Raw genomic sequence first — 26,730 nt, 5'->3', positions numbered from 1 at the left:
CAACCCAAAGACATTTAACAACACCACCACAGTTTTCCCTCTCTGTATGTTTGATCTAAAATGTATTTGGTGTACCAGTGTTGAAAATATATTATAAATAAACTGATTGGTGATGTTCTCATTAAAGTTTAAGGGCGCTATATATTTTTTATCATTAAAATGTATAAAAACAAGGTCATGACATCTCATCTAATAAATATTTGTACAAGCTATTATCTTAATTGTGCAATGGCTTGTGAAGCTAGTTTAATAGCCTCATATTAGGCGCTAGCTTTTCATGAGTACCAGTTTCCCATCTGAGTGAATTTTTCACATACAGTTGTATTGCTTGGAACTGGGTGGAAAGATACAAGAAATTTTGAATGTGGTTGTTAATTACTATATTTCATTGCATAATAGTCACCACCATGTAATAGTTGCACACTCATTTTCTTGGTGCCCAGATTGGTATTTTTCACTTTCTTCACATAATAGTCACATCCTTGATTCATCACCCAATGTAGTCCTGGCAGATGAGAAGACCAGCATGCAGTGTAGCCATTGGAGGAAGACAGCTTTGCCCATCTGTGGTGAAGTGTGAGTTTTAATCTACAGTTATGTATAATTATAGATAGGTGTTTAAAAGGGTAAGTATATAGAATAGCATAACTGGGGGATGGTAGCCAGCTTAGCTCACTTTGAGCTGAGTTGCCATGGAAAAAGGGGCGGAGCCAACTGCCACTTAGCAGGGCAGCCATTTTAAAACAGTTAGTCTGTAGTCAGCGAACTACAGGGAAGGCTGGTTCTGTTGTGTGTTGAGAACCAGTAAGGTAGTTTGTACTCGAAGAACTACAGGAAAAGGCTGATTCCACTGTGTTGAGAATCAGGAAGGTTTTGGCTTTTAGCCTGTGAGGTTTAGATAGGTCAAGTTAACTTATTTAGATTAGTGGTTAGTGTATGAGTAAAAAGAGTGAGAGAACCCTAATAAGAATATTTACTGCAACAGAAATAACATAAGGAAAGAATAAGCTTGTACCTGAAGCAATCTGTTAAAGAAAGAAACATATTTTGAAGGAAAATAAGTTTGAAACCTGTTTAGTGGAAGGAATAGTAGTCTCAAGAGTTGTTTTATGAAATGTTATAAATGTAACCTCTCTGAAGATATGTGCCTCTAAGAGATAAGAAACATTGAAACCATCAAGCTTCTTCTATACTACAATAAACTTGTTACAATTTCTTCTAAAGCCAAGTCTCTGTTACAAATACTTTCAAGATAAACCACGCTACACATTGAAGAAAGCACAAATTAATGTCACAAGCTATTGGTTGTGTTATCAATTTAATAAGTCCTTACAAAGTGGTAGCTCCTTTACAAACCGTTACAAATTGGTGGCACCGTTACAAACTGGGTGCCATCTTTACAAATTGGTGGCCGCTTTGCACCATCCATCTGCCCACTTTCAGCAAGGGTGCTTGATTCATTCACTCACCTGCTTACCACACTCACCTGCTTGCTCTCTTCAACCCAGTGCTTTTGGACTCAGCTGCTGTAAAGCACTGTGCCTAAAAGGCAAGTGGGAAGGCAAGTGAGTGAATGAAGCACCTTTGTTAAAAGGGGGAGGATGAGCGAGCAAAGCTGCTATTTATGAAGTGCAATGAGACATGTGGAAGCCTAAACTGTTTACTGTGTAATAGTCACACCTCCTTTTCTTGATAAAAAGAGGATAAAATAGGGTGACTATTATGCAATGAAATACAGTATTTTTATGTTTTTATTATCTTGTGCGTTTTCACGTTTTGCTCATAGCCTAGTAAAGCTACTATATAAATACAAATATTAAAGCTGTCTTTAAGAAAGTTTGATGTGAAAAAAGTAGATTGGCAAGTTTAGTTATTCATTTGAGGGGGTTTTTTTGTTTGCTTTTGTATCATTCTTGGTATTAATATATGTCCATTATAATGGATAGCCAACATTTTAAGTCATAGGGAGCCGCTTCTTTCCACCACACATAATAAAAAATCAAACTCACTGTTACACAGGATAAGTATAAAAGTATTTTAAAGATTAAGCAGATAACCATTGAATTTGTCACTTGGAAGCTATTAGTGATTATTGATAAAATGAATCATTTGTACTACTGCCTATAGTATGTATTATAGAATGCTGGGTATATCTAACAGATATTTGATAGTGTGAAAAGATTTATTTATCATCTGGGTGAACAACGACGGGACCAGATTCTGGTCAAACCTAATAGAAGTACTTTGGTGAAGATGTGAGAGAAGACATTCATGACATCTGCTTCTTGACTATGGAATTTCTTCCAAAAAAGGCTAAGCTCTCCACCCCTCTCACCATTTCACCAGGGGTCAAATACCTTTCTCTTCATGCATTTTTTCAGAAGCTAACTGTGTGGGGCAGCCAAGGACATCTCCCAAGGTTGAGATCTCAGGGAGCTTCCAAAATAATTAAAAACGAGTACAATTTTTTTTTTAAAAAAACAAAAAACTAAAGTTTGTGATTTGTTTTCTTCACTAAGGTACTCCCTTTGGAAAATAAGATGAAGAACCCACAGCAGTTTCCTATCATTCTCTATGTGGGAATGGGGATTGTTACCACACTCTACCTCAGCCTGGGAGCCCTGGGATACTTACGCTTTGGAGCTAACATCCAAGCCAGCATTACCCTCAATCTACCTAACTGTTGGTGAGTTGGAACAATAGGCCCTCTATTAGCATGATGGCAGATATGAGGTGGGGCTACATATCACTCATGGGGTGATGTGGAATGGAAATGCACACAGATGGATGCTGAAGGTTAAGAAGCCCTTTGTATGTGTATATGAAGTCTCTTCATGAATTCAGGTAGTTTAAGGGTCATTCTTGTGGGAAGTGTTTGCTACCTCTTCACTATTTTCCTCTGCTTTCCTGTATTGTGGTGATTGGCATGGTTTATTAGCAGTAGCATGTGTATAATTGAGGACTTGCTTGTGTCCAAAACAGATGATAAAAATCAGAGAGGCCTGTAAATAATTGGGTGTGGTAGGGCATATTGTACCAAAAAAAAAGGCTGCTTTCACTTGAGGACATACCTTTTGGCTTACAGTTGCCTGGACAGAGCGGCCAAACCCTTTAATTGCATGGTGTCATCTTGTTTTTGTAAATGACTTGTGCTGGATTCACCGTCTGTTAAAAACTCTTCCTCGTGGTTCTGTAGCTCTGGAACTATGAGTTGTCAAACATTATGCCTAAGTATCCTAAAGTTATCATTTGCTGTCTGATCTTGGAATCTAAGCAAGAGCAGCTCTAGTTAGTACTTGGATGGGTGATCATCATCAAATACTGGATGCTGTAATCTATCTTTTAGGGGAAAGAACCAACTCTTTCTTGCTTATGAAACTCATTGGGTCACCATAAGTAGACAGGTAACTTGAAGGTGTGTGTATAACATGTTGCAACACACACATTGCAACACGTTATAAGGCACCAATATGGCCTCAGCAGAAAGTTCAGAAATTATGATTATATGGTTATTGTAGTCTGGGCTGCAAGTAGTAATCTTGCAGTTTTGATCAAATCTTGACAGAAACTAAATTGATTGATTGTTCACTTATGCCTATGATGCATTGTTTTTTTATAGGTTCCCTGGGCAGGGAGCAGTGTAATATCAGATGCCCTACCCATAGTGTCATTTGCTCATTTGTGGTGATCCATTTGCTTATTTCATTATAGAGAATAATCTCAATTGTAGTATGTTTTTGTGGCTTCCTGGGTTCTTTCCTCTCCTTTGGGGAAAAAAAAGCTGTGCTACTTTATTGAACCAACACCCCAGTCTTGTCCCCAAAAACAGTCAATATGTATGGACTGGTTAGAAAATACAGTTGCCTGGGAACACTACATTCAAGTAAAGGTATAATGGCAGGTTTCACCTATTACTTTCCCTTCATGGTGGATGGGAGAGATGCTCTCCTATAAGGTAATTATGCCGGATTGATTTGTTGGGGTGGAATATTGGAAGAGTTTTCCCATCTTAATTAATCTGTGCAAAATCTGAATTCTCTGTGTAACCCTGAGAAGTTGTTTTAATAAAGGCTGGCTTTCAGATGGACTTGATTCCTGTATGAAAGATATTTCACCACTGATTGCCCTATCAGAAGCTCTTTCAGATTTTGCTTATTATCTGTGTTCTTATCACTCACACCTATTATAACTGGAGTTATAGGACTCCCTAATGCCTTTCTTTTTTCTAGAACATGTTGCTTCATTTTAAAGTCCCCTGGAAGTGAGGACTAATAATTTCCAAAGTGCTTTTGAAGATGGAAGTGCGAAGTATCACATCATGTTAACCATGCACATTTCAGGTTGACACAGAGTTCATGATTAATCAGGGCCCATCACTTGGAGAAACTCTTCAAAATCAAATGTGTCTGTGCTGTGTCACTTGTTACTTAGCAAGTGGCTTTAGGTAGTTGATGCTACCTGTAGCATACAAACCACGATTTGGTCTTGAAGCCGGCGGTTTAAAGGCAAGCCCAGATAAAAATCTGGGCTTGCCTTTTCTGTGCATATACTGATGAAATTTTAAATAGCTTTGCTATAGTGCAGTGGTTCTCAACCTGTGGGTCCTCAGATGTTTTGGCCTACAACTCCCAGAAATCCTAGCCAGTTTACCAGCTGTTAAGATTTCTGGGAGTTGAAGGCCAAAACATCTGGGGACCCACAGGTTAAGAACCACTGCTATAATGGGTCACAGACAGAGCTTTCTCCTGACTAAAGCTATTTGCCTCTGTGTCACCCTTTTTATTTTTTTATGTGCTCCTTTGCAGGATTCGGGTGGGGTGCTTACCTAAAGCAAATGGTGGCTCCATTCATTTAAAAAATTGCCTTTTGCAATAACAGTAATTGCACAATTGTTATATTATTTGACTATGCTTCATTAGTTAACTCTTGTGAAATAAGAACCCATAGTTTCAATTGAAGCCAAAATGCATAAAAACAAACTACTTGCTAAGAGCTAGTTCAGCAGCAATAACTTATTTCAGTGCCTTGTCTGAAATTACTTTGCTGCAGCATATCAACCTTCAGAAGATTGTCTCAAAACATCAAAATGTCCCTTCCATTAACTTTTCAAAGTTAAATTTTTATATAACACACTTCCTTTCCTGCACCCTTCCCTCTATGTAAACCTGCTTTCTGTGTAGCTCCCAAAATAACTTGCCTTTGAGTCAAGCTGGTGAAAGGGCAAGCAGTTGTGACGTCAGATTTGCCTAGATGTTTCACCAGTGCCAATGTTGGCAACTGTGCGGCTGTGGGGGAGAGGGAGTAATCAAAAACTGTGAAATACTGGTATTCATGACTGAAGCTGATAACTGCTTTGAAGGTATGCTTCAGCACTTTTTTTAAAAAAAAGGAAAACAAAATTAGAATACAATCATGCTTATTAAAAGGATTGGTTGAAAATATTTATTTAATCTCTTTGTAAAAATATGAAATACAGGGTTTTTGGGTTGTTGATGTAAGACAGGTTGAATATCTCTTCTCCAAATTGCTTGGTCCCAAAAGTGTTTTAGATTTCAGATTTCTTCAAATTTTGGAATTCCTGTGTCTACACATATAGATATGAATACACACACACACAATAAGATCCAACTCTAAGCATGAATTTCATTTATGTTTCATATGCACTTTATATGCATAGTCTGAAGGTCATTTTATACAACATTTGAAAACATGTGTGTGCAAGTTTGTGTACATTGAACATCAGGAACAAAAGGGTCACTATGTGAACAATTTTGGAATATTTTAGATTTCAGAATTCCAGATCAGATATGCCTAACTTGTTTAGATTTTCCAGGCCCTACTATCAGGCGATAAACAGTCGACCCTTGCTATCTGCTGAGGTTTGGTTTCAGAACCCCAATGGATACTGAAATCTGTGGATGCTCAAGTTATATACAGTGGTATAGTAAAATAGCATTCCTTTTATAAAATGGAAAACTAAATGTTTGCTTTTTGGTAATTCTTTTTCTCTCCAGAGTAGAGGGATATTTTAAAGCCATGGGTGGTTAAAGCCATGGTTAAGGAAGTCTGACTGTATTGCAAAAGAATATAGTGGGCTGTCCTTTAATGAACAAGATCATTGACTTATACATCCTGGTCCTGTCATCTGAGGTTGACTGTGGTGCTCCAGCATTTCAGAGTGATATTTATTTATTTATTTATTTATTTGACCACTCATATGACCATTTCAAAATACAACACAAGTAAAAGACAAGGCAAAAAAGGAGAAGACAGCAGCAGAATCTTATTTTCCTGGTATTTCAGAGTGGTTTTCCACAGCTCGTACTGAAGATACAGCTAATTTATCCCAGGATCTCTTATATGAAATACATATGCTCTGCCACTGGGTTACAGCCCTGCCTCTTTCATTACCCTGAATAATTAGTGACTAGCAAGTAAGCCTCCAATTTTCCAGGGAAAATGGTGGTGAAAATCAAACCAGAACACCCTCCCAACCATGGTGGTTCACATCAAACCCGGAAAATGCTTTTTCCCTCAAAGCTTTTTTACCTCCAAAAGCAAATGAAAAGAGCAATGATTTCAAGGTCACTGCTCCAGAAAGCAGTCACTTTTCTTCCTGTTTCATAACAAATGAACTGGTGTAGCATCCAGTTTCTGAAAGTAGTTAATCAGGTCACTTTGAGTAGTACAGAAAGAAGACATATGAGCAAAGACCCTTTTCCACTGCCTTCCCAGTACGTTTCTGCGAATGATGTCATCTCATTTTGTAGTTATGATGGATCCTGTCAACACAATCCTGCTGGGTTGTGCCATGTCCTGTTGTCACAACATTTCTATTTTATAATGAAGTTTTAGCTCCCTAATATCTGTATTCTTCCACAGTCATTCTCAAAATGTTGCTTCCTATAGCCTTTTTGAGGGGGACTCAGGAGAAGATGGAAGTTAGGTTTGCTTTGGGGCAACATGGTCTGTGGGGGAGTCATTTGGAGGAAAATTGGGCCATGTCCCTGCACAAGCACCCCTTCCATTTTAAGGGATTGTTTGTTTTTTTAAAGTCTCCACTTATATAAAGTAAGTACATAGCTGGAGTCTCTCACCACTGGAGGTAGGATGGGGGTACTTTTTAGTCCAAAGCCTCTGCATCACTGGAAAAAACTGTTCCCAGTGTCTACGTCCAACCAGAATCTTTGACTGCCTAGAATAGTTGAAGTTGTACTTAGTTTTGAAGAACAACTTCAGTAGTTGTCAGGTCACTCAAGGACAAGCAGTTCTTCAGTCTCCGTCTTCTTGACTCTGTAAAATACATGATCTGCCCTAGGAATTCTGTGCCTTATTGCGTAGCGGCAAAGTCATCTTGTTCAAGGGAAGTGCCTTTTCCACATTACACTTCCGTTCTGCAAAGTCCTGGATCAAGAACAGCACTCTCTTTCATCTCTGCGGACATTAGCTGTGTGCCAAAGTCTCTTGGTGCTCCTTGGATATGAGGGAGTGCAGCCATTCTAAATTCCCTTTGTCCCTGAGATGTGTTCACTTCTGTGTCTGACTCGAGTTTCTCTACCAGGAGGCTGAGTGGATTTAATGGCTGATTCCTGTATCATTTTATTTTTATTTTTGCAGGTTGTATCAGTCTGTCAAACTTCTCTATTCCATTGGGATCTTCTTCACTTATGCGCTGCAGTTCTATGTCCCTGCCGAAATAATAATTCCTCCAGCTGTCTCCCAGGTTCCCGAACGCTGGAAATTGTGGTTGAACCTGCTGCTGAGGGTATGCCTGGTGTGTGTAACATGTGAGTAAAAGACTCAAAAAAGTTTTTTTCCTCTTTTCATTTTGCAAGAAAGAAATGTCTCAAATATAGGAGATATAACCAGTAGAATGCCTCATAATGATATATTTATGCAAGGCAGTCTTTCTCTGATAAAGTCATTGCGCAGGCATTCAAAGATAATGTTTTTTGCTGCTGGGAAATTATTTAATGTTGTGAATGTGAAGCAAAATGTGTAAACATGGATTTCTATGACAAAATTCACTTCAGTGATTCAGTGACATTGGTTCTTGGACACTCCTCTTTTTATTTATTTATTTATTTATTTATTTATTATTCAAGCTTATATGTCGCCACTCCCCTGGGGCTCGGAGCGGCTTACAAGAATGACTAAAATCTAACACAATTTAAAACAATTTAAAAACAATTTAAAAACAGCAAATCAACAATCAAAGGCCTGTCGAAACAGGTATGTCTTGCATGCCCTGCGGAAAGCTAATAAGTCCCGCAAGGCACGGACTTCAGGTGGCAATGTAGAATCAGACTGTGAAGGGAGGCATTTTCTTTTGAGACTGTCTTCCATTCCTGCTGCCCAGTGTCCTCAAAATGTGCTTTGAGAGTCTGGGGAACTTTCTGAACAATGTGGTAGATGCTGTGGAAGACTGAAAAAAGGAGGACACATCTGCTAAAATTGACTACACGCTGCCCTCCTCCAGAAAACGTTTGTAGCCCTGAATGGTCAGCATGTAGCTTGTAGGCCTTTTGAAGTTCTCTGTCCATTGTCACACCTGAAGCAACTTGCAGTTTCTCAAGTCCTGACACACACACACACACAGACAAATTGCAAGAGCCATTCACTTAGTTTTTTTTTAATGCCCAGAACCATTTGGTTAAACAACTTTAACTGTCATATCTGAAAAAATTCCAGAAGCATCGATTCTCCTTTAAAATAAAACAACACCCTCACTGGCTGCACATCTGTTTCCAGGCAAACTCAAAGTGCTGGTTATTACCTTTATATTCGTATATGGCTTAGGTTCAGGATATAGGACAGAGCATGTGAGCCTGTTTGGGACCTGAAGGAGAACCCTTCTTTTAAATTCATCACTTTCAGAGGTGGAGATGTTACCATCAATAAGTTCCTTTTGATGTTCAGTTGACATCCACCCTCCCCCCCCCCCCATAACTTAAAATAATTAGACCTGGTGCTACCCTCTAGAACAGTGGTTCCCAACCCTTGGGTCCTCAAGATGTTTTGGACCTCAACTCCCAGAATCCCAGCCAGCGTACCAGCTGTTAGGAATTGTGGGAGTTGAACACCTGGGGGACCAAAGGTTGGGGACCACTGTTCTAGGACAGCAGAGAATAAACCTGCACCCTCCTCTCATTAGATATTTTGAAAGTGCACCACGTCACCCCTCAGTCTTCTCTTCACCATCTTGGGCATGCTGAGCTCCCTCAACCTTTCCTTGTATGTTTTGTTCTTCTCCAAAGCCACTCCATGTTGTCTGTATTCTTAGCACCTTGGTGTCTCAAATTTGCAGCTTGAAAATATGATAGGATATTTTTCATGGTGCTTCAACCCAAATTATTTCATTGTATTGCCAGAGGTCATAATTTGATAAGCATGAGAGCATTTATATTATAACTGAAGTTGCCATTACGTCACCTAAGTCACTTCTCTCTTGATCAAACTAGATAGATAAAATACATAGCTATTTGTCACTCACATTTTTCCACTGGCAGCAAAGAATTTTGAGAAGTATTAGTTGCAAGTGACTCCAAACCATGTTTTCACATAATCCTTTTCTTGTATAGTTCAGTTACGGAGTGGAAAGTATCACTATAAATTTAGAAAGTGTAGAAAAGGGACTTAAACCAGCTGAAAAATATATGAAATCTTTACGGAATTGCTTTTTTAAATAACACTTGGAGTGTTGGAGACATGTTCAATGATTCTCTGAAGATGCCAACCACAGATGCAGGTGAAATGTCAGGAGAAAATGCTGCTAGAACACGGTCATGCAGCCGGAAACCACACAAGACTTCAAGGAAAGTGATTGCACAGTCCTTGTAAACAAAAACTGTTGGTTGTTTGGGAAGAAAGCTGTACACATGCATTCTGTCAATGTGGGAGCTTTATCACCAAAATTTAGACAAACTGAAAAGGAGACCATTCTTTTTCAGAAAAGGCTTCTAGTCCTTATGATTGTGAATAGGTAAAGGAAGGCGGTTACAGGCTGGAAAGAGATCTGCACTACTTAAAGAAATCTGCCACTGCCCATCAGCTAAATTAGTTCCTAGTAAATAACTCCCATTTGCCAATGGAGAGAGGCTAAACTTTGAGCAATGAGAGCTGTGTGATCATGAGGCGTTGGTAGGAAGAGCATTTCCTAAGGATCTTTCTTTGTGGTGCTTTGTAATTTTCTCTTTCCCTACTCCCAGTATTTCTCATTAAACCAAACTGTCCCCTTACTTGTCTTGGGAATGATTTCTCAGTTGCTAACAGCATCAGCAGGGCATCACTCAGGGCTATTGGCCTCCATCAGCTAGCTGCTGGGAGAGTTGACAGAGGAGCTCAGGGAGATGGGCAGGAGTGGACCAAAGGCCAAAAGAAAGTGCCTGGGAAAGAACAAGGGGTTAAAGTGGATGGCTTCTGGCAGCTGGTGGTGTATGATGACAGCAAGTCATTTCCTCCTCCCCGCTCCCTCCACTGGATGAGAGGGATTAGTCATGTGTCAGAAAGGTGCTGAGGAAGGACACCGATTCCTTTTGAGTGCAGAGATCCCTGATAGGTTTTGTGCCTTCAGAGGCAAGGGAATTTAAACCAACCGGGCTCTCAGCAAGGATAAAAGCAATTAAGTGGGTTGCATGAATATTAATCAGAGTGATCTCACAGCCTCTGAAAGAGCCTGCGTCACCGCTTCGGTGTCCAAAGAGGAGATAGAGTTTTAGGGTTTTGAAGTGCTAAGTGAACGGAAAGAGAGGTCTAGTCAAAAACCCTTTGAATTAATATCTATGGCGAGCATAATCGCTGTCCCCTGAGGGCGGAGGATATGCAGCTGGATAATTTCGTTTTGCTGCCTGTCCTCTTTCATTTTATATTTTTAGTGGGCGTTAAAATCATATTCACTGTGAGACGTGGCAGTTGGCTGAGTCATAGAGGGGCTCCTGATGCAGCAGTTTTGACAGACTGTTATTCTGCCGGTCCAACTGAGTACTCCCTGATGTCTTTAGAGGAGGGTTGTTGAGATGGACAGAGGTGCAATCGAAATCTGCTTTAGACTATTTCCAATTTGCATTAACACACTTATCACCTTCACTCATATGTGTTTGCTTTCCATTTGGAGTGCTTTCTTAGTAGCAGCAGTGGGATCCTGTCCGTGCTTACTTGACAAGCAAGTCCTAAGTGTGCATAAGTCCCATCTGTGTTCCTTCTAACCCTCCCCTTTAAAAAAAATCATATTGTTGATTTTTGCCTGGATGTACCTCTGGCAGATATGTCATGCATGGGTAACGTGGGAAGGATCACTCTCAAGTTGTGTAGGCCTGTTGTCTTCCAGAAGCTGCACTAAAGTGATCAGACTTCCAGCAGAGTTTTAGTGTAGAAGTAGAAATTTGTCTAGACACACTCACAGCGTTCTGTAGGAAAATTAAACAGAGATGGATGCCTTCCATCGGGTGGAGAGATTATTCCTTCCTTTGAAAAGATGGATGAGAGAATGAAACAGTATATGAAATGAAGAGAAAGAGGGCTCTCTACTTGAGCAAGAAGGATAACAAAAGGACGTCAGTTGAGCAGTGAACCTTCATGGGGAAATCTCAATTGAAATCTCAACCAAAGCAGGAACTTTTAGTAGTATGTTTAGCCTGAAGAAGAGAAGGCTGAGATGGCCATGTATAAATATGTGAGGGGAAGTCATAGGGAGGAGGGAGCAAGCTTTTTTCTGCTGCTGTGAAGACTAGGATGTGGAACCATGGCTTCATACAGCAGGAAAAGAGATTCCACCTGAACATGAGGAATCTCATGTGAGAGCTGTTCAGTAGTGGGACTCTCTGTCCCGGAGTGTGGTGGAGGCTCCTTCTTTGGAGGATTGTCACAGAGGCTGGATGGCCATCAATCAGGGGTGCTTTGAAGGCGATTTTCCTGCTTCTTGGCAGATGGTTGGACTGGATGGCCCATGAGGTCTTTTCCAACTCTGTAATACTTAAACCAATGGGGTGAAGCACTTACCAGATGCAAAATGTCCTGAGAGGCAGTGACACTTGAGAGAAGTGCATTCATATCACTTGCTAGATTGGTGGCTCTCAGATATATTTGTCATTGTGGTCAAATGCTTTCTTAAGGATGCCTTTTAAAATGTTGTTTGTTTCTGACTTTTTTTCCCAACCCTGGGACACAAGGTGGCTTACAAAGTTAAAATGTGAACAGTATAATCAGAATTATATTGCTGTATTTTCTGTGTAAGTGGTCAGTTATGCAAAACCCCTGGAATTTGTGTCTACTTCTGTTAGAACAATCTATCTTAAATTTTGTTGTCATTGAATGAATATACAGGAAAGTTGCTATCCAGCATTTTCAGTAGCTTGACCAGATGTATTGTAACTCAATTAGAAAAGGTCTGCCACCATTTTGATTACTCTATTAGATGCAAAGTCCATAACTAATATATAAGTACATTGGATTAGCATTCTGCCTCATCATTTCTTGGAGCTCAACTCTTATCTGAATAGGCACAGCCTGGGTTCCTGTTCTGCAAATACTACAGTTCCCCGCTTTCATAGCTGGTCATTATTTTTAAAAGCAGCTGAACTCTTACAACAAAACAAATAACAATGTATTGTAGCTTACCTCTTTCCCAATTTGTTTTGTGTTGTCCTGCCCTTGTTTCCCAGGCTTATGGAAATGGGTTTTCTCACTGGAAAATATGAATTCTTTAGAATTTTCAAAAACCTACTTCAAAACACACAGGCACACACTCTAAAGCAGTCTTTTAACAAACCCGATAACCAACAAACCAATTTCCTTTCTTCTATGCCCATTGTGATTGTGCTTTTCAAAATGCCCTACTTTCCCGTGTGACAAAAGCTGGCTTCATTGTAGGCTGTCTATACTGCTGCACATTTCAGATGCATTGGGCGGCAGAGGTCTCCCCATGTGGCAGCTCTCCTGAATTGAGCATCTGCCAAGGGGATTTGAGAACAAGGGCAAGTGCTAAGGTCAATGGGAGTGGTGGTGGTGGTGGTGGGGATATATGGTTTTGAAAAGCGCTGCATGGTCAACACACTGGTCTCTGGTAGATTTTCATATTTCGCTAGCTTTAACTGCTATGAAAGAGGTGGAAGGTAAATGGAAAAGGCCAATATCATAAAGCAGACCTGCACAACCTGCAGCCCTCCAATTCCCAGAAACCCTAGCCAGCTTATTCAATTGCCAGGAATTCTGGGAGTTGGAGGTCAAAACAGCTGGAGAGCCACATATTGTGCAGGCTTGCCATAAAGTATGCACTTTTTGTTACCCATGGACATTCCTCTTTTTAGTTTTGGGCTGCACGGCACACCAAACTCATTGGTTTATGGTTCTTTTTTCCCTGCAATGGATGTAGTATTTTGTCAATGACAACTCAATGCAATAATGTGGTTTAATTGGTTTCCGGTCTTCTGTTTAAGGTGTGAATGTGTATGTGTTTTGGAAGTCCCCCTAGGATCTCTTCCAAGCTTTTGTGTTTAGATGCAATGTCAGCAGTGTGTCTTTAAGACTATTACGCAGTTTGATTGGGAAACCTTTGAGCAGAGAATGGTAATCAAAAAGTCACTGATAGGACAGAAATCAATTTCTTCTCTTATCTACCTGGTAAATGCATAGAGATTGTGAAATGCGGAGCTGTTGTTGAACAGTGCCCTGTAAGAAGAACACATTGTCTTTGTGATTTAACTTTTTCCCAAATGTCAGCGTTCTCTATCCTGCCCTCTTGCTAGCAAACTGCAAGCCTGGCAGAACTAATTTCGTTTCCACTTTCAATAAGCTTCATTTACATTTGTTCATCTTCTGAGCTTCTGCCATCACATTAAAAACTCAATTTCTTGGTGCGCTGCCATTTAAACCCAGGGGACAACTCCTAAAAGTCATCCTCTTTTTTTCCCCTAACATCATGGAGTCTTATTCAATAGTTTTGCTTTTGCTAACTAATGTCTTATGCCTTCTGCTGCTTCAGTTGTGGGCAAACAATGTAAGCCTTCTTACCACTGTGGCTCTTTCTGACTCTGTACACATCAAAATTTACTGATTGATACATAATTTATTATCCATTCATCCAAACTGAGAAAGTCTACAGTATCAGTTTTGTCTAGAATCAATCACCAATACTTGGATGGTCTTTTGGGTTCAGGTGGAAATACCACCCAAGGATCAGTTTTGCAGGCTACCAAAGTTCCACTTTTAACAAGTAACTTTTATGTAAGTGTGTTTTGGATATATGCATGGCCATCATTATATCATCTAGGGCTGGGATCCTCCAACTTTTAAAACAGAGGGCCAGATTCTATTTTGAAAAAAAAACATGAATGAATTCCTATGCACACTGCACATATCTTATTTGTAGTGCAAAAAAAACACCACCTAAAAACAATACAATAATTAAAATGAAGAACAATTTTAACAAATATAAACTTAATAGTATTGTAATGGGAAGTGTGGGCCTGCTTTTGGCTGAAGAGATAGGATTGTTGTTGTTTTTGTGTGCTTTCAAGTCGTTTCAGACTTAGGTTGACCCCGAGTGAGGGCCAAGTAAATGACCTTGAAGGGCCATATCTGGCCCCCGGGCCTTAGTATGGGGACCTCTGATCTAGGGTGTAGAAACAATCTAGGGTGTAGTAGAATCAGGATCTAGCAATAATGAGTAACTGCTGGTTAGTTCTGACTGTGTTATTACATCACAGAAGGCTTGTGGGCATGTTTGGTGTAGGACTACTGTTCTTCTCCAGTGGTGTTATATGTGGTGTTATATACAAAGTGCTATTATAATTGGTGTTATATATGAAGTGAAAGTTGGTGTTTTCCAACAAATTCTAATTGGGAGATTCTGGAAATTACCGGGAGTCTTCCTGGAGAACCTTGAAAATTGGTAAAGAGGTATCCTCTCTAGATATTTGCCAGTGTGATTCTATGGTTACTCTGGAAGTATTTCATTTCTATAGAGGACATATTTTGTGAGACATGGGTAGATGAAACTGCAAGTACTTGCCCCTTAGGTACAATGTCGTACTGTAATAACATTTCTGCGATGTACAAACAAGTTCTCCCTCTTTCCCTAAAGAATCATGAATGCAGATAGTGATATGCTGCTCCAATAGAATTTTTAGGTACTTCAATCTGGTGTCATCTCATTAAGCTCTGGGTTTTCATATGCAGTTAGCAAAACAATTCTGAACTCACTGAAGTGTTTTCTACCTTCTTCCTTTCTCTCTCAGTAAAACAGGAGAAGAGTTTTGAGTTCTCAGACTTCTGTGTGTATGCATGTTTCCTTCCACTTTATTTTATTTTCGAATCTATGAAGTACCCCTCATCCACAAGCAAACCCAAGGCAGTGTATATAAATTTAACTTATTGTCAGACCACTGGTCCCTGAAGCCTAGTCTTGTCATTTCTGATTTTATAACAGACCTCCAGGGTTTCAGGCAGAATCCTTTCCTAGCTCTTCCAGAGCATCCCTAGTGGTCCCTCATCTATTTCCATCTCGCAAGGCCCAACTCCATATAGTTTTCAAATTGAAATGAAGTCACTTGTGTTCACATTGGTAAGATGACAGGGAAAAAAGTTCTTCACAAGTGTTTGTATATATGTGTTGGTGTTGCAGTTGTGTGTCTTCTGATTCATGATGGTGCTAAGGCAATCACATCTATCACATGGTTTCCTTGGTAAGATTTGTTCAGAAAGGACTTGTCTTTGCCTTTCTCTGAGGCCAAGGAAGAGAGCATTAAGCCCAAGGTTGCCCAAGGGGGGGTCTATGGCTTTGGCTTCCAGAATCACAGTCCAATGCTCTCTGTGTGCTTCTCCCTTTCTCCTCCTTGTAACATTTCTTCACTGGTGTCCTTTTGGACTCTTCAGATGTACTGTCCCTTACCAGCTCTCTTTGAGCACCCAAACCCTTTGCTTCCCTTACCTTAGGTTCAGCACTTCAGCTTAACTTCTGTGGCCCAACTTTCTTAGTAGGACTCTCCCGTGCTCCAGAAAAACATCTCTGACCTCATAACAGCTCTGATGCCAGTATGTTCAATTTAATTTTAGATTGCTCCCATTAAAATAGCTCCCATTAAAAGCAGGGATACTGTTCAGACTAGTTTTTCTCAAGTGTTTGCCTCTCAACTAATTGCCTCAGCACTTCTCCTCTGATTTCTTTCCCACTGTGTACACTTTAAAAAATAGTTTGTGTCTTTGGTTTATAATGCAGGGCTCCCTGTTATCTCCCTTGAGTGAGACTGTGGAAGGAAGGAAGGTGGGAGGGACTCTCTTTGCTCAAACTGCATTTTGGACTAGTTTCCACCCATGAATTGACCACTTAATGTCTTTTCTTCTAAGCTTGAGTAGTCTCCTGATACTGCATTCTGTCTTTCCCCCGTTATTCAGCTTAATTGGGTATGGTGACATGCACCAAGCATTCACATCATGGCAACATTCTCTGGGTTATTTTTTTTTCAGGGGTGTCTCACTATCTGTTTATAGACAACTATGCAAAATTCTGCTATCCTTTAGGGATTTCCTGTACCAGTGGAGAAAGACGTGGGTAGGATGGGCCCTAGGGTTCTTTCATACTACCCAAGAAAATCACTCTGATTCCACTTTAACTGTCATGGTTCCATTCTGTGAAATTATGGGACTTGCAGATGGGTGACATACTTAGATGTTTCTGGCAGAGAATGCTAAATGCCCACCCCTAAGGTGAAGATCACAGGATTTCATTGAACCATGACATATAAGGGGAAATCAAAGCTTTATAATAGTGTGGTGTTACAGAGCCTGTGGATCAGATAGCTGTGGAGGTGAACTGCCCAGAATGGATGCAATGACCTATATTACCTGCCACAGAGAGTCAGACATGATAATACTGTATTTGTATGGGAAACAACCCACCAAACGCATTTCTCCTTTCTGCTTGATTTTCATTCCCTTACAATCAACTGCCCTAGATTGTTCTGAGTTCCAGTATGCTATTCTTCAGGGAAAAGTTAATTATACCCAAGCTATTTCATCACAATTAAACACTCATTCATATAAGAATGAATGTACTACTTCTCTGAATCTATAGTATGAATGTACTACTTCTCTACACATGTGCATCTCCTGTGGCCTGCTGTCTGTTTTTGCATTTCCCCCTTCTAAGTCCTCCTCAATGCTATAGCAGCAAAAAGTGTGCAATTTTATGCTTTTAGAAGGTAAGAAGTATGCATAACCTTGTACTTATTTAAAATGAGTAAGGAAATCACAGTTTTGTGTAAATTCACAATACTGTCCCACAAAAGAGGATGAACAAAGTGCTGTACTGAAACATATTGTAACTGTGTGAAAATGTAGAATTTGTCTGTGTGATCTCTGATATTCTCAAATTGCTGCATTTCAGGCAGCAAAGAAAGGGAAAGAACATATTCTCACTTCAGAGTTTGGAGATATAGTGAGATTTTGGAGATCTGTTGCCAATGTAGATATTATTGGGCTAAGGGAGCTCTGATTCACTACATGACAGTTTCTTACTGACTGACTGGTTGCTTGCATGTACATATCTCTTGGTAATTTATTTTAATCAGTTTACTCTACAATGATTTAAAACAGTTTAGTTTGAAAAGATAATAAATAAGAGCTCCTATACCAAACATACATAAAAATATAGTAGTTATCACTTGGAAAAAAGAGTAAACAGCTATCTTTTCTGTGGGTATTTAAAATTGAGTATACTCCGACTAAACAAGGATAAAGGGAAGATGCTTGCCAGTATTAAAAAGCTCTCACACTGCAGCACTATATTGGATGTAGGACAACCAATAATCAAAGTATAGTGGTACGAGAACAGATGGGCAATTTGGGACTAGAAATGCATTCCTTATATTGCTACCTTAAATAGAGAGACATAAGAGAAAAATCCCTGAACAAGCAGAATCATGTGGCACCATTTCAGTATAATTCTGTGGTTGGCAGCTCAGCCATCCTAATGTGAAATGAAGTCAAGGGAAACATATTTCTGAGAAGACGGTCCATATATAGTTTCTTGTTTGGAATTCTGCAGAGATTTGTATTGATAAACCTTTTCCTGGCAATCTATCTAATTTCATGGAAGAACAGGGAAACAGCCACCTTCCAAATTGGAGAGGATAATTGAGTTTCAGATTAGAGCACTCTCTTCTGTTCTTGGTCCTCTGGAGGCAGCGGGGCATCTCCGTGCTTCCGTCATGATTTAAGACTTGGAGAACTCAAGTGTCAGCTACTTGTCCCTCAGCACAGTTTCACAAGACTTGGGATTTCCATAATGCAACTAGAAATTACTCTGGTTGTGCTTGAGCCACATTGTGACTCTCTTGCTGATGGAACGAGCAGGTCTCAAGAGGCTTGTATAAGAGCTTCTTGCCTGTGGTTCCCAGGGAAAGTGACTGGAAAAGATGTCACTTACTCCTAATCAGGCTTTCTCCCACTGCTAAACCTCTGCGGACGATCGTCTGGCTTTTTCCCTGAATGGAAACTAGCCCCCTTAGCCTCAATTTTAGTCAGCTGCTCAATCCAGTCCATCCCAGTGCAAGGGTCTGGTCTCTCATCTGCCCAGGGACTAGATAATTCTTCCAAACCTAATATCTGAAGTTCAGAGCAGAGTAACTCTGCACCATGCTCTTTTTTGTTTAGCAAGACAACTTGGCTGAACTGCTCTTAGGATGTTGTACTCTCTGGTATTTTCCTGGGTCTTTTTGGCTTCTGGGCACCCAAGTAGCAGGAAAAAAAGAGCTCATTTTGCACAACCTTCAAAGACACACAGTGCACAAGAGTCATCAACACAAAGGTTTCATGAAGTGCCTCTGTAAGCAGTAATGCTGTGCGGCTGCTGAACTGGAAGTCCCAAGCTCGAAGGGGTTTCCTTTCCCTTAGATATATAAAGGTGACTCTTAGATCCAGGTTGGGCTTATCTATTTAAAATGTTGCAACATGGTCAAGCAGAGTGATGGCTGGTAGACTTCAGCAGCTCTGGGGATCCATTTTACTATGCAGTAGTATATAATAAGACTTGAGCATCCATGGATTTTATTGTTGAGATGGGGTGGTCCTGGAATCAAACCTCAGTGGGTGTTTAGCACTACTCTAACAACCTGTAGTATTAGCATATGGATGCCTTTAAGTACAGACTGTTAACAGTTTTTTCATTTTCTCTGACCCTCCTTTCATTTCTAGGTCTGCTAGCCATCCTGATCCCCCGCCTGGACATCGTCCTATCTCTGGTGGGTTCCGTGAGCAGCAGCGCTCTAGCCATGATCATCCCACCCCTCCTGGAGATCTGCACCTTCTCCTCCGAAGGCATGCACCCGCTCAGGATTGCCAAAGATATCCTCATCAGCGTCATAGGCTTTGTTGGATTTGTGGTGGGGACTTATGAGTCTCTCTTCGAACTCATTGTACCAACGGTTTCCAACGTCACCAGTGCCTTGCCATGACACTTTTAACCTGCCACAGCTTCTACTCCCAGTCTGTCATGAACGTTTCAGTAAGTCCTGGTTTCCTCTTGTAGAAACTGCAGGGATTCCTTCCTCCTTCTTGCTTCCCAAGTATGTCTATTTGCAGCTGAAGGGGCATGGATGCAGTGAAAAGGATAGCACTTGCATCTATTGTGTGTCTTTGATTCTTCATTTATGAGTCTGCTATTGTTTGAGAGCTTTCATAGTTTAAAGGCTGACCTTTGATTAGAATGGGACATTAGAATGGGATGTTACAATGTTGCCTTTTAGGCAAGGAATGATGTACAAGAACCTTGGGTTTAACTCCACACTACATCTTTCTGAATCTGGACCAGTACATGTTTGGGAAATTAAGAAGAAATACCACCACTTCCTTTTTGGTTGCACTTTTGAAGCACATCTGTTTGCTTAAAGGTGACAGCAAGGACTACGAATCTATTGACGTTCTCATGCAAATGTTTCTGTTTTTCAAAGAAAATGGTGTGTAACTTGGGCAAGATATAGGAGAGCGGTAAATGGGAGCCTGTTTACAGTTATGTTTTAACCGATGCCACAGTGTGGGTATCCTCTTCTTTATTTTCTGTCATACCTCTTCTCTGTGTTTGTGTGCATATTAACACAATGATATCAGGAGCAATGCTCAGGCCAACATTGATTGGACTGTTTTCAGAAGACATAGAGAGCAAAGTTTGTTTTGCTAAATCAAGCACTTTCTCACATAGACCCTGTCAAAAAGTTGGTTACTGGGTACCTTGGAAGAAACATATGTGCAAATGCAAGACTTGGGTGTGGGTTATGGAAGTAATTTTAGATGCAGGGGATTTTATTTATGGTGGTATATTCAGAGGGAATATTGGTAACTAATTTTAAACTACCGTCTCGTGACTCAATCAAGCAGATAAATATTAAATATATGTAGAAAAAGGTATTGGACCTTCCCTTCTCCTTTGCTGATATGAGTTAGCCTTCATAATCTGTACTGGCATTGTGCTTGCTGTACAGCAATTGCTTGTAGAATAGCTTTGCCCTGAGCAGATTTGCTGTGTATTCATTTACCAAATTTCTCTGAATTGGGGGTACCTTGGATTTTTAGGGTACCTTGGGAATGACAGGAGAGCAAAGGGAATTCCAGCTGCAGGTTATAGGGCCCTATCATAAAGAAGCCAAGTTCTCATAAGCAGCCTGGGATGAAAAGCAAAACGAGGTAAAGAACTTTCCAGACCCACTTTATTTTCTCCTAAATTTAGGACTTGGCAAGAATTAATTATAGGGCAGTTATCATGTCTATTCAAAAGTAACTCCTGCTTTTTCTTCAACAAAGCACCCCTATAATGGATTGCTGTAGATTTTTTGGGCTGTATGGCCATGTTCTAGAAGCATTCTCTCCTGACGTTTCACCTGCATCTATGGCAGGCATCCTTCAGAGGTTGTGAGAATGTCTGCCATAGATGCAGGCGAAACGTCAGGAGAGAATGCTTCTAGAATATGGCCATACAGCCCGAAAAACCTACAACAATGCAGTGATTCCGGCCATGAAAGCTTTCGACAATACATTGCCCCTATAATGGTTTTGATCTGGGTACTTTTGGGTAAGTGTGAGCAATCTGTGAACAGTTTTTGTCTGTTTTGATGTACTCTTGCTTTTGTAAAAATGTAATCATGATGTTTGATCCACTTCACTCCATTTCTTGACATTGATACTGATATCAAGAGAAATTGAACTTTATTTCTTATCTACTTTCTCATTACCCCAAAGCTACAAATATATCCATTGAGGTATGCCGGATTTCATTAGAAAATATTCCTCTTTCTGCATGGCAAGGAAAACAGTAGATTATAAGTACATTTTAAAAAGGAATTGACTCATTCAGTTCACTGTCTCTTCAGTTTCATGCAGGAACATTTGTCAAAATTATTCAAATTTTCAGATCAGAATGGAGCCATGTTCTGTCACTAGGTAGATTTTTAGTTAGTCCTGTGGTAACGGTGCAAGATTTTTATAAGATACTTTATACAACTTCAATGGCACAGTTTTAAGTAGGAATTAGAGTAGATGAAATGGAATTGGTTGAAAGCAGAAACTTCTCACTGGAGCTAAGAAAACTTTCTTTTTTTCTAGATACAATTTTCAAAGTCCCCCAGCAAATGTGATAGCTAGTTAGGAAAGTTGGCAGTTGTCCCTAAAGTTACTTTCCTACACTCTGCTTCCTTCACTCCTTTTTGTGAGTGACTCAGTATCACTTAAAATCTGTTGGGACAGAATAGAGTAAGTAGTTTGTCAAACCCTTTTTTCCCACTTCCTTCCTGGATTTCAGTTGTAATGGGATCCATGACTTGATAAAGGACAGCACCAGTTGCAAAAAGGGGATGTAGAAACAAGTTGAAGAGGAGACACATAAACAGGTTGGCAAAATAATAATTACAGATGCTTGTTTGTGTCCTTCTTTCGTTCTGATATACATTTAGCTTTTTCAGTTAATGCATGCCATAGAACTGGTTTTGCTCATTTTAAAAAACTACTGGAAAAGAATGCAGTTTTACAATTTTGAAGTTAGAACTCTTCCCATTTTCATTCTACAGAAGTTCCAATGGTTGGAAGTTTTTGTAGTACTTTTGAGGGCATCCCCTTTATCTTGGCTAACTTTCCATCTCTCCTAAGGAGCTATCTTCGCTAATTTTCTGCCATAATGCTCAGAGTCATGAATATTGGTTGCACATTTATTTAATGCTGCTTTGAGAAACAAAGCCAAATGTATCATTGTTTTTGAAATATTTATCTCAGTTTCTCATTTGCAATGTTTCTGTAATGACACATTTTTTTAAAAAAAACTTGGTTTTATACTGCTTAAAGCCTCATCTTTTGGTGAGAAAGTTGCACTTGACTCCTACATAATTAACTGCTTTAACATTCATGAATGTTTAATGGAGTTGGGGGGGGGACCCTCACATATAATATCACTATCAGGAGTTTTGCTAATTGTGACTTGTATCATTAGGATGGTAGCTGATGAGCTAACCTTCATAGGTTTTGTTAATGTTGCTGACTTTAATGGGTTTGTGGGTTACGAAGTCTTTCTTCCTCCCTCCCTCACGCACTCACTCACTCTTTCTTGACAAGATTCGTTTTCAATAGACCAGCTTTCTCCTGGTCTGGCACACTCCTCATGTTTTAGCCTACATTCCCATCACCCCAGCCAGCATGTCAATGGCCAAACATGATGATAAATGCACTTCAGCATATTAGGGAAGGTGGAGCTGCATTTTACTTATTTGCATGGAACATACCCAATTTTTTGAACAGGCAGAATTCTGGTATATGCTGTTTACCTTTCTTGTGACTTATCAACTGAAGTCAAGAAAGTTCAGGCCAGAACCATCTCCCATTTTCTAGGAAGCTACTACTTGACATAATTTTTAAAAGTAGTTTATTGCCTAGCAGAGATACTAGTCTGATTTTGAACTCTCCATGAGAGTCACTTAATGTGGTTGTGTGTTTTTAAAAATATATATATACCAATGGGTAAAAGGGCATTTCAGTTCTAAATCAGATCTATACTTTGAACTTGGTTTACTTATTTATTTCAAAAAAATCAGTGGCTGAACTATGAAATGTATGTATATGAAATCAAAGTGGAGTTTGGTTGTTCCTGTAGATTTCTATAAGAGGAGAATCAGTGATCAGGTTCCTCACCAGCAGCTCTTGACAGGACCCCCCAAAATGTAGTTTCTCTGTGCTATGGTATGTATTTACACAACAGCAGCAATGGGGATACTTCCCTTCCTGTCAAATCCCATGAGAAAGCCTGCTGTTGCATGGGCAAATTCTTTCTTTGGCATCAATCTAAGATCCCAGGAAGCTACCCTTGATTCATATCTTTGGGTTTTACCTATGGATTACTTAGAGCAGTGGTTCTCAATCTGTGGGTTCCCAGATGTTTTGGCCTTCAACACCCAGAAATCCTAACAGCTGGTAAACTGGTTGGGATTTCTGGGAATTGTAGACCAAAACACCTGGGGACCCAGAGGTTGAGAACCACTGACCTAGAAGAATGGTTTGATAGTCACTTCTTGCAATGAGGAGAATATTTTTTTAAATTTTTTTTTAGTTTTATGTGTTGTACAGAATGAAGCAAACAAATAGTAGGGTAAGTTAAATGTAGATATATATTAATTTGAATCAGTGGGGGCGGGATCCCAATAAATAATGATCCACAATATGATTTTTAAACAAGTGACTTTGAAGGCTGTTAAAGGTGTTTGCGTATGTCTGTATGTATACACTAAATCACTAAATGTGTATTTATTTGTGCCTAAATTTGTACATTGCAAGCAAATACTTTGTACTGCTGCTACTGTGCATACCTAGTGGGAAAATTAATTATGTTGTGTATAATGGTGCTGTTCCTGAATCATGTATTTTGCTGGATGTTTTATTCAATAAAGTCTTATTTTTTACTCTATTCCACGAATTCCTGTATGCCTTTATTATTCTGAAATACTGTGTAGATTGTGAATTTTGATTTACTTGCAACCAGAATAAGACAGTAAGGATATATAACAGCAATAAAATTCATCAGCCATTTCCATATGTATTGTCTGCATAAAACAATAAAAATGGAAATTACCATTAACTAGTTTTACCAGATTTACAATATGTTATTTGAGACAATGGGATTAATTTACTGTTTCACATATTTGGGGTCACTGCTTCTTAAACTGTGGATACTTGACTCCAAATGGGTTCCCTTGAGCTCAGTGTTTGGGATCATAAAAATTGGCAACAGTAAAAGATTTCTGAATGCCACCCAGTTACACAAACCTGTTAGCAGTAATATGCAGTACAGTAGACTGAAAAAAAAATGCTTCAGCTGTACTTCACGCCTCTTTAGTAAGACTTGCAAATAGTAATTCTTTAGCAGCCAATGTTTCATTTTTATATCTATTGTACAGTATCTACATATAAATTTGAGGCCATTAAAAATTTCTTGGATGAAAAGGAGTCATGAGTGGATAGTTTTAAAAGCCCTCTTCTAGATCATGTTCTTTTCCCCAACCCAGACAGATAGTCCCTTTCCTGCCCACATCTCCCACGTCAGATAAGAAAGGACTGATCCCACTAGAATTGATATCAAAGTACACCTAATGAATGGTGGCCTCTATGTAAAAAATTATCCGTATAGTTATTGTCTTAGCTCTTCATGAACATGATGCTTCAGTGCTTCATAATAATAATAATAATAATCATCATCATCATCTTTATTTATATTCCGCCCTATCTCCCCTGGGGGACTCAGGGCAGATTCCAGCAAACAAAAAGGCAAACATTCAATGACAAGAAGTAGACATATAATAACCCAGAATAAATGACCCCAGATGCAAGACATTTTAAGCATAACAACTATAACTTAAATAAAACACAATCTATTGAAAGTTATAACTAACAAAACGTGAAAACAAAACATCCAAATTAATTTACAAAAGCACCACAAAGGTTCATCAATGCTTACATTTACTGTGTGGCCAATGATGTTAAATGGGCTAATGTGATCTAACAAGGCCCGAATGCATTTATACTTTCCAGTCAGCAGTCTGGTAATGTTCATCAGTTCTATCCAAATCAAGGTTGGAGAATCTATGTCCCTCCAGATACTAATGAGCTATATTTGCCCTATCGCCCCTCACTGTTCATTGTGCCACCCAGCAGCTTTCGATGTTGCCCACCTCAAGGTATAAGGAGGAGCTGTTTCCATCCTATTCTATGCTAGACCTGTTTTTCCTCTTCCATCTCTTCAGGGCCTTCATGCTGTGATGAAACATTTTATGCAGAGCCAATTTACTTGATTTAATTGTCATTTTGTAGCAATATGCTGAAATTGACCCCATAATTTGTATCCTTCACTTGTGTACTTTTTCAAATGATATATGTGACACCTTTGAGCCATCAGTATCCTCATGAGTCATTAGGACCCTTCCTCTTCTTTAATCCAAATGCAGAATTGAGATTCTTTCTGCCTAGATTTTAGAGGCCACGAGAATTGATTTAGTGGAGGCAATTTAATGTCAGTCTCTGGAGAAGAGTGAAATTATGGATAGTCAAAAAAATGAAGTGTGTTTGTGTGAAAATAAACCTTTCTTGGTGATTTATTTTGGAAATATCTTCTTCCTGGTGAAAAAGTTCTACATGGATCTGTACATGATAGATCTTGTGCTATTATGCTTCATCTGAGTAATCTCTGCAGTAGAACAAGGTATGGTAAATTGGAGTAATAAGTTAAAACTTTAAAAAGTTAGTTTTGCATGATGCCGTGGCTCAGATCCTTGGTAACAGACAGTACGCCCCTTGATCCTTGATAACAGACAGCGGGAAAGGACCCTTGTTGTCCCCCTTCAGTGTTACGATCTCGTTAACTTTTTTAAAAGTTTATGCTAATTTGAAAACCACATATTAGAACACAGTTTGAGAAACGCAGTAGAAGAAGCCAACTTTACCCAGACTTTTGGCTTGAGAAATGTGGCTTCACTTACATGGCACCTCTTGGTCATCTACATCACAAAATTCAATACTGTGAAATGTAATGTGAATTGCATCAAAACATGATGTCCAGGGGCAAGTGACCCTTAATTGGCTTTTGCCTAAAGATGTCTCACATTTTGGAGAGGGGGCTGCTTAAATCTGAGATTGATCACTGCCTCCACTTTTTCTGTGATCTTCTACTTAGAATGAAGAATATGGCATCGGCAATAGCTAATAGTTCATGAAATTAGAAGGTGGACAGTTTGCAAATAGAAAACTCAATTTGGAGATCAGCACATTGGCTGATGTGGAGCAGAATCATTCAGAGGTGGGTTGATCAGTCAGGATCCGCATCTTCTATCTTAATTAGTGACTTGCAAACAAAGGAAGCTTCATCTTTCAGACTTACCAGACTTCAAGAGATTTTAGAAGAACTGCTCTTACACAGGAGGTGTAGTGTGGGAGGAGATGATTGCAAATGAAGACATTGCCCTTCCAGATAAGTATTTCGTCCCCCTTCAAGAATTGCTCATTCACCTCTAGCCTTCCAGTATCTCAAAATGGCAGTTATACATTTAGAAATATAGTTTAGGAAGCCAAAGAAAATGTACATGCAAAGTTACCAAGGGAATGAGAGGGTGGAAAATGCAAGAGACTACTTCTCCTTCTCCCTTTCCTTCTCCTTTTCCTTCTCCTCCTCTTTCTCCTTCTCATTCTCCATCTTCTTTTTATTTATTTATTTATTTA

General features: G+C 39.5%; 1 protein-coding gene across 2 annotated transcripts in view; it reads left to right on the top strand.

Annotated features, from left to right (window-relative positions):
• Positions 1-23,929, top strand: part of LOC132768973 (proton-coupled amino acid transporter 1-like) — a 55,692-nt gene extending 31,763 nt beyond the window's left edge. For both annotated transcript variants that reach the window (XM_060765483.2, XM_060765482.2), the window contains exons 9-11: positions 2,520-2,686; positions 7,618-7,787; positions 19,189-23,929. In XM_060765483.2, coding sequence (XP_060621466.2) covers positions 2,520-2,686; positions 7,618-7,787; positions 19,189-19,448 — 597 coding nt within the window. In that variant the 3' untranslated portion in view covers positions 19,449-23,929. The remainder of the gene's footprint in view (positions 1-2,519; positions 2,687-7,617; positions 7,788-19,188) is intronic.
• Positions 23,930-26,730: the final 2,801 nt, after the last annotated feature.

Source organism: Anolis sagrei, chromosome 2 (assembly GCF_037176765.1).
Source record: "Anolis sagrei isolate rAnoSag1 chromosome 2, rAnoSag1.mat, whole genome shotgun sequence".
NCBI classification, from domain to species: domain Eukaryota; kingdom Metazoa; phylum Chordata; class Lepidosauria; order Squamata; family Dactyloidae; genus Anolis; species Anolis sagrei.
The sequence above is the reverse complement of the archived record's forward strand: the minus strand, read 5'-3'. Positions and strand labels throughout refer to the sequence as shown.